Consider the following 8331-nt stretch of genomic DNA (forward strand, 5'->3'; position numbering starts at 1 on the left):
ATGCGTGGTCAACCTAATCTTTTGGCATGAGATAAAATCAGCCCATACACCTCTTTTTTAAGGAAAAACCTTCCAGGAGAGTCCACCACACCTATGCAGCAGTAAACAAAATGTGCTTGAACAGTCCAAGCAAAGGAAGAATGGAATCGAACACATCCCAGAAAACTTTCATGCACACGCGTCGCCCCAACAGAGAAGGTAAAAGCCTAGAAGGCAACGTGTCCATCAGTAAACTGCCAGTCAACAACATGTGAGGCAGACGTGACGGCATGCATGGCCCATGCAACAATCGCAGGAAATCTAGAAGGCCACCAGAAAAGCTCACGTGAACTGGACCAAGACATGCATGTGACGCGCAGTCAAACAAATATTAAAGAGAAAACAAAGAAAGGCCGTGTAGGATGTACTGCACACACGGAGGCAACGTGTCGCTCAAACAACATAGGTAAAAAAAATTCCAGAAAAACCAGAAAAATGGACCCCTTACGGGCCTAGTCTTCTTAGTATGTCTTGAACTCGCCTCAGCTGGTCGTGAGCGATCACCACCCAGGACGCCGCTCCTGGCCGGCACAAGGCCAGCTTGTGAATCCCTTCCTCACCAACGACCGCAACAACAAGGTTGGGCGAGCACACGACCAGCTTCCTGACGAACGGCTCCGACAAGGCCGGTCCTGCGGATAGCCGAGGGAGCACCATGGTGGTGGCCAGTGGCCACAGAGAAAGGGCTCACCAGCGTGTAGGCGCCGTCGATGCGCTCATAGGCGAGCCACTCGCCGCAGGAGCTCTGGGCATGCGGTACCTGGCGATGGAAGTCAAGACGGAGCGACAGCGGCCGGAAAGCCGAGTCGGGCAAGCTGTAAAAGGTCTGGTCCGGTAAGGCGAGCCACGGGAAGAGCGACGGAGGGCTGTTCCGCCATGCGCAGGAGCGCCACTGCCGGCAGACGGCGCCGAAGCAGACGCGATCATCGTGGCGCCGGAGGCGGCGGAGGATCGAGTCGCCGAGGTCCTCCGGGAGCTCAGACCAAGACATTGGGTTAGCCAAGATACGAGTCAGGTGCTAGCTGAGGCTGGCATTATATCTACTTGCCCGCACGGTATGTCGTTATCACAGTATCACACCACACCGTGATGAACCCCAACACGAAGTGCCATTACTAACCGGCTTGGAATCGGACTCTGACTCCCTCTCTCTTCTTTATTTGAATTTATTTCCGTTTTCCGTAATATGTACTGCAGGTGCTAATTAGTTACAGCAGATGCAGAGCGCAGCTCAGTAATCCTCGGCGGGCACGGGCAGCCCACGCGTGGCCGCAGCCGCCGGCTCCTCGGGTTGTTCAGCCATCACAAACTCGTACAGTGCGCCGGCTAGCCCGGCGCCGATCAGCGGCCCGACCCAGTAGACCCAGTGGTGGCGCCAGGTCCAGCCGACGAGGGCCGGGCCGAACGCCCGCGCCGGGTTCATCGCGGCGCCGTCGAAGGGGCCGCCGGCGAGGATGTTGGCGCCCAGGACGAAGCCGATGGCGATGGGCGCGATGGCGCCGACGTTGCCGCCACGGTTCCGGTCGACGGTCGTGGCGTACACGGTGTACATGAGCCCGAACGTCATGACGACCTCGAGCAGCAGGGCGTGCCGCTCGTGGATGCCGTGGCCGAGCATGAACCCCATGGGGCGCTGCAGGACAAGACCAAGACACGTAGAAATGAGACGTGGCGGACATGACGTGTGTACGTGTGTGCAGACAACTCTCGCCGAGAGGAAAATACGCAACCGTTTCTTTGAATTTGTTGGTAGGCTCAAGAACAACCAAAATGTAGCCGAGCAACGGTGCCATGCTCGGTAAATGCTTCTGGCCACGAATTTGAGCGTGGTGACTTTTTCAGACAAATGTGCTTGAACTCGAAACAACTTAATCAAAGGCAACGCAGTGCAGAAAAAAAAAAGCGCTTGTTGAGAAGAGAACAGCTTAATTACCACGCCGCCGGAGATGATCCTGAGGAGAGCGGCGGCGAGCACCGCGCCGAGAAGCTGCGCCGCCCAGTAGAGCACGGCGCGCGCAAAGGAGATGCGCCTGCCGACGAGCACGCCGAAGGTGACGGCCGGGTTGACGTGCCCGCCCGAGGCGTCGCTCGCCAGCGCCACCGCCGCGGCCAGGGCGAGCGCGTGCGCCACCGCCACCACGAGCAGGCCCCCCAGCGTGCCCGTGTCCTTGTACATCTTCCCTGCCATACAAACAGAACCAAAATCTTCACACACGCACACAGAGCACCGGGAAATGTCCATGTACGCGAGAGGATGCGTGACAACAATCAAACCAAATTCTTCACGTACAGAGGCCGTAGACGGAGCCTTCGGCGGCGAAGACGAACACGGCGGTGCCTATGAACTCCGACAGCACGGCGCGGGAAGCTGCTGGCAGCAGGGTCTCCAGCCCCGCACCGTTGTCGGCACCGCGGCTAGGGAAACGTGTTGGCAGCATGGTCCAAGATGCTGACCTTCTCCTCTGTCTGAGTGGTGATCCCCGAGTTCGCGACGAACTGCACTCTTCCGCAAGCTATTGAAGTGCGCCTGGAGTTGGGGGTTGCTCTTTGCAGCGCTAGCGCTAAGGCTGTAGGCGGCGACGCTGGAGGTGGAGGGGACAGGTGGTCAGTGGGAGGGGACGCGTGTGGCCGTGTGGGCGCAATCACATCTGGAGATATATGGTTCCGAAGCTTCGAGGTTCGTGGGAAGAGGAGCCCCTCGTACGGGGACGCTACGCATGCAGTGTTTTCTTCTTCTTTCCTTTCCTGTAAGCAGTGATCATTTTCCTTCGGAGTAGTCTAACGTTGGTGTTAAGCGAGAGGTCGGGGCGGGAGAACGGCGATAGCGCTCCCGAGCTCGTGTGCTCTCGCTAAGTGGACCAATGGTACAACGTGCACATGCGGCCGACATTAATACGTGGCGGGCTTAGAAGTGTAGATAATGGTTGATATACGGCCCTTGGCCCGTATTGCAGGGTTACGGCGTCAGGCCTTGCCGTCACGGGAACTGACGAGCCGTTTCGTTGGGACCACACACACCAGCAAGACGCATGCGCGGGCGCATCGCCGGCGCCGACCGGCGAGGCTGCGTCAACCGTGCAGAAGCGGAAGCGGGTGGAGGAGGAGTACGCGACAACCGACGTGCTGGGCCTCGGCCGACCAAGCGGCTAGTGTTGGGGTTCAAGCGCCGCCTTCAGGACAACCTCGGCGCGCAGATGAAGCACCCCGACGAGGACGACCCGCCATGTTTGCCGACTTAGAGCTCGCTCTCCACGCCGAGACGTATAGACTTCGTCTCTTCGCGACACGCCCGAGATCTTCCCCGATCTCATCCTGCTCTGCTCGCATCGTCCCTCTCCAGTGGCGTCATCCCGCCGCCTCCCAGCAGGCTTCCAAGCGGTGACGGGTGTGGAGCTCCATGGAATAATCTAAGGCGGCAGATGAGGTACTTCCTCTCCTCATCTTTCTCTCGCCATTTCCTTAGTGTCGACTGCAATGTGAAGCGAAGTAGTACTGTCAAAATGTGAGCATACTCTTGTTTTTCTCTATTTAGGTTCAGTCCAGTTCAGTTAGGTTCAGGTTCACCTTACTGGCATGACAACATGGGGCTCTGAAGATGGCATCTGAAGCATAGTAGTAATGTGTACGCTATCGATTTGTAACGTTGGCCATTTCTTGAAAACGTCTTGTAGTGGTCAATGGCATTCGTGAGCGAAAGTGTTTTCCTCTTGAACATGGCAAATTTGAAAGAAATTTCTATTGGTCACACAACAAATTCAGAAATTTATGTTCCCCAACACATGGCAGATTTTAGGAAGAAATGTAATCATCACATGACGATTTATGAATTCTGTTTTCTAAATCATGACAATTCTTGAAACAAATTTATAGTTGTCTGATGACAATTCTCGAAACAAATTGTGTTTTCTATAAAATGGCCATTGTTGAAATAAATAGTACACAACTATGCAACCTTTTTTGAATTGTATTTTCTATAGAATATGTCATCGTGTTCACATGGCAAATGCAGGTATTCTTTTTTGAATTGGACCATGACAAATGTAAAAAAAAATGTGTTTATAATGTCATTTTTATTGTAGAAACCATGGCAAATTCTCCCTTTATTGTTTGTACTATGGCATTTTTATGGCACTTTTGCCGTGTTTCTAGAAAACAAAATTCCTAAAAAAATTGGCATGTCCCATGGAAAAATCTAAATTTGCCATAATAAATGAACAAATTCTTTAACTTTGCCATGATGTGCACTGTTTTTAAGAACATGATGGCATATATTTGCGTAGGCACCATAGCAAAATTTATACGCAATTGCAATGCTTTGGTTTTTCTCAACATCATGGCAAGTAGTGTCGTGGTAATTTTTACACAGATTTTCCATTTTTGCCATGTTGTCATTTATTAGTTTTGAGTGTTTATGATCTCTTATTTGCTTCCAACTATGTACTACCTCCGTCCTGGTTTATTTGTCCTCTTCGTAATCTGTGCCGAATTTTTACCAAATATTTAACTAACAAAATGTTAATGCATGTCAACAAAAATTATATCGTTGGATTCGTATTTGAATATAATTTAAAACGATATAATTTTTATTGACATGCATGAACATTTTGTTAGTTAAATTTATGGTCAAAATTTAACACAGAATACAATGAGGACCAATAAACAGGACGGAGGTAGTACATGACATGACATTTTACTTGGTTTTGTAGCTATAATCTTTGACGTTGCAAAAAAAATTTACATGGGCAATTTAAGTTTTGTACTACAACTATATGATAGCCATGACAAACTTTAATATGTTTTTGCCATGGCACTTAAGTAGCTATTCTACATCTCTGTAGTTACCATGGTAAAAAAAGTAAGATCTTTTTTGCCATGCCACCTTAAGTTTTGCAATACATATATAGACATGGCATGGCAAACCTTTGTATTATATATGTATTCATTACATGACAAAGTTTTACTTGATTTTTATTTATAAACTAGCCATGGCAAACTTTCTGATGTTTTCGCCATGTGCAGTTTAAGTTTTATACTACATTTAAAAAATTGCACTTATGGCAAATTTATTATATCTGACCATCGAAAATTTATTGTATTGGCCATGTCATTTTTGTTTGTGGGTAACATCACAAATAATTTTTTTGGAACCTAGCATGTAAAATTTATTGTACAAAATCTACGAATTTTGCTATGTCATTAGTTGCCATCATTTTAGAAAAAAATAGGGAAGTGAATTTTTCGTTACATGAAAAGATAACAGAAAAATTTGGAGTTGCCTTGGTCCACTATCTAGTTTTGCCAGCAAAGTCATAGAAAAAATAGTTGCCATGGTATAAAAATTGTAGGGGTGTTTAGAGAATTGTCATGCGTTATAGAGAATTTTTGTTCATGAATGCCTTGCGAGCATTACAAGATTGCCATGTGAACAACAACAAAAATATGAATGTGTGCGCTTGTAGAGAAATAGCAAAAAACAATTTTGAAATTTTCCATGTGAGTATTGAAAAAGTTTTTGTTATTATTTTTGTCATGCTTTTTCAGAAACCAAAGTCTTTTTAACTTGCCATTGTAAGTACAATGGGCTCGTAGGTCATCTAGGTCGCGCTAACATTAACAATTTTTATATAATGTTTATGACACCTTCGTATGTATATAGCATGACAATTTTATTTTTAGGAGCATGACAATCTATATTATCTAGATCATCTGTCATTGCACCGTCGGTGAAAAACAGCTACTATTTGGCAAAAACCGTTTTCGGTTTGATGGAAAGTGATTTCTATTTAGTGCAAAGCGGCTACTATTTTATGCAAAGCGGCTTGACATTTTTTAAGTTAATAAAGACGGATACTAGAGGTATGAAGTTGGACGGCCAGCTTCCGCATTCATGTTCACGAACAAATCCACGTATGAATACTAGTTCTGTTTTGCGGCTCATGCAAAAGTTGGTGCATCAAATCTCTTGATTTGTACCCTCAAAAAAGTTTCTCCTGATCTGTAATAGGTGTGCCAAATCACAGGCGTGGACGTGGAGCAACACTGTTATTTCCAGTGGCATGTGCCGGCTCGCACGTCCTGGACGTCCTCGCTTCTACGCCGTGATACACCCGTTAGTTAATCGTGGGTCCTGTCCTACCTGCAAAGCTCAGTACACAGCGTATACGTCCGACAATACCTGACATGGCCCAATCCCGGCGAAAACGAGCGCCTAGCGATTTCAGGAGCAGGCGAGCTCATCCGCTCCTACGGATTTTCGGTCGGGGCCCTCTCTTTTCTTGCCACACAATGGATTGTACTAATTTAAAATTCATTCTAATTTCCAATGCATCGATCACCCCATGCTAGAATTATTCCTAGATTTCTTTAAGAAGAAAGAGTTTCCTCTCCGATTTCTGTTATTAGAAAGGAAAACCTTTCCACCCGGTTCACCGGTCGAAGTCGCACGGGACGCGTTCGATCGGGCGGGATCCACGTGGGACTTACAAACAACGCGTCCTTATCTTCACCCGGAACCACTTCTATCCACTCGTTTCTTCTCCCACGAAGCGGCCATGCCCGAGCAAATCCCCTCCTCTTTCTCTCTCTCGGCGAGGTCATAGCAAATCCCCTCCTCTTTCTTTCCCCCGGCGAGGTCACAACACAACTGGCGAGATGGTGGAGCTACAACCTCTTCCCGGCGACCAGAAGGCAGCTGCAACCATGGATTGGGGAACTGCAAACGATGTTCAGAAGAGCTATATCCGGAGTCCATGAGAGCCCCGACTGCTGCGGCGAGCTGCAACCGTGGATAGCGGGAAGCTGGAATAGGCATCCAAAGGAGCTGCAACCGGCGTCCTTGGAAGCTGCAGACGATGAGCGGTGACCAGCTTCAGGCTATGGCGGCAGTGCCGCCATGGAATGGTGAGCTTTTATTCCTTTTCTTTTTTTTGCTACAATCGGCAAGATGAGATGTTACAACGGGATTAGCGAGGTGCTGCTACGACTGCGGCGAGAGGGGAGACGCTACAGAACAATGCCAATTTTTTCTTTTGCCATTTTGCTTTTTTTGCTGGAACTATACAATTTTTTTGCTGGAAACCATGTATTTTTTTGCGATAAGCATATAAATGTTTTGCTGGAACCACACAATTTTTTTGCTGGAACCTTGTTTTTTTGCTGGAATGTCGTTTTTTCTATGAACAACATCTAAATTGATACCATGGGCGACAGAGCAGGGCGACACAGGTGCTGCGAGCTGGAACAGGCGCACGCCAGAGCTGCAGTTGCCGTCACAGGAGCTGCGATCGCCGTCATGAAGAGCTGCAACTACAGGACACGCTGCTGCATGCACGGAGCCGGCGAGAAACACAGGAGACGACGACAACGAGGGGCGGCTACCGGCGGCGAGGGCAGCGACCGCCGAGATGCGTTGGGCAGTGCTTCTAGGCCGGGCGCATCGTTCATCCACAACACCATGGGGATGTTTCCCAGAAAAGAGGACACAGGGGAAGAAGGAAGAAGATCGTACGTCTCTAATTTGCTGAATCGCATGGTGTTGGTGTGATCGGCCCAAATTTAGGCCCGGCACGCCGGCGCTTTAGCACCCGCCAATTAGAAATCAAGTCTTACAAACCCAACCAGGCTACAGATAGCATTGCCAACCTATATTACATCAACAAATCCTACGATGCACACTTTTTGAAGATGATGAAGGAGCCAACACCCCCATTCTCCTCCAAAGTGCAAATCTCCCAGCCGCAAAAGAGACTATGTCTTCAAACACAAACATTTTGTCAGCATCAGTCTTGAAAATTTCCCACAGGTCGGGCTCTCCAAGACATTTTTTGCAAGCCAACATTACTAGAGGTTTTTGGCCACTAAACATCTTACTAAACAAGTTCAAGGACACGTTTGGTAGGCAGCATACAGCCCAATCAGGCCCGGCGAGATGAAAATAGGCCGTTTGGTTGCCTGCAGGCCGGCCTGGCTTGCATCTGCATGGAACTTAAATCACCCCACAGACTGGCTCGCTGGGAACGCTCAAATCGGCCGTTTCCAGCGAGCTAGGCTGAGTGGGGCGAACAATGAAGACGCGGCGTAGGGCGCAGTGTAAGGGATGCGGAAGGAGATGGCGAGATGGGAAAATCGGCCGAGGCGGGATGGCGCCAAATATCCCCTCACCACCCCATTTACTCGCTCACCTCTATTTGTAGGACAAGCCCTCCTCCGTTGTTGGCACCGACGGCGGTGGCGACTCAGATCTGCGGCTGCGACGGCGGCGGCTGTCGTGGTACTAAGACTGATAGTAAGAGT

At 49.0% G+C, this 8331-nt stretch overlaps 1 protein-coding gene and 1 long non-coding RNA gene across 2 annotated transcripts; one reads left to right on the plus strand and one right to left on the minus strand.

Moving 5' to 3' along the window:
- Positions 1–1064: 1064 nt before the first annotated feature.
- On the minus strand, positions 1065–2634 carry LOC119364930 (probable aquaporin TIP3-2). The gene is made up of 3 exons (XM_037630505.1): positions 2330–2634; positions 1973–2220; positions 1065–1672 (listed from the first exon to the last, which is right to left on the minus strand). Exons 1-3 carry the CDS (start codon positions 2475–2477, stop codon positions 1271–1273), a joined length of 798 nt encoding a protein of 265 aa, XP_037486402.1. The 5' UTR covers positions 2478–2634; the 3' UTR covers positions 1065–1270.
- Positions 2635–6570: 3936 nt separating this feature from the next.
- On the plus strand, positions 6571–7856 carry LOC119364934. The gene is made up of 2 exons (XR_005175228.1): positions 6571–6939; positions 7249–7856. It is a non-coding gene; the product is annotated as an uncharacterized LOC119364934 (long non-coding RNA).
- Positions 7857–8331: the final 475 nt, after the last annotated feature.

This window comes from Triticum dicoccoides, chromosome 2B (genome assembly GCF_002162155.2).
Source record: "Triticum dicoccoides isolate Atlit2015 ecotype Zavitan chromosome 2B, WEW_v2.0, whole genome shotgun sequence".
In the NCBI taxonomy this organism is placed as follows: Eukaryota; Viridiplantae; Streptophyta; class Magnoliopsida; order Poales; family Poaceae; genus Triticum; species Triticum dicoccoides.

Bases quoted from the DNA above. Each gene is read 5' to 3' on its own strand.
- LOC119364930 (XM_037630505.1), bottom strand. From the start codon at position 2,477: ATGCTGCCAACACGTTTCCCTAGCCGCGGTGCCGACAACGGTGCGGGG. The intron at 2,221-2,329 runs GTACGTGAAGAA...TTTGTATGGCAG, and splicing joins AGGCTCCGTCTACGGCCTCT to GGAAGATGTACAAGGACACG. The intron at 1,673-1,972 runs GTAATTAAGCTG...CTTGTCCTGCAG, and splicing joins GGATCATCTCCGGCGGCGTG to CGCCCCATGGGGTTCATGCT.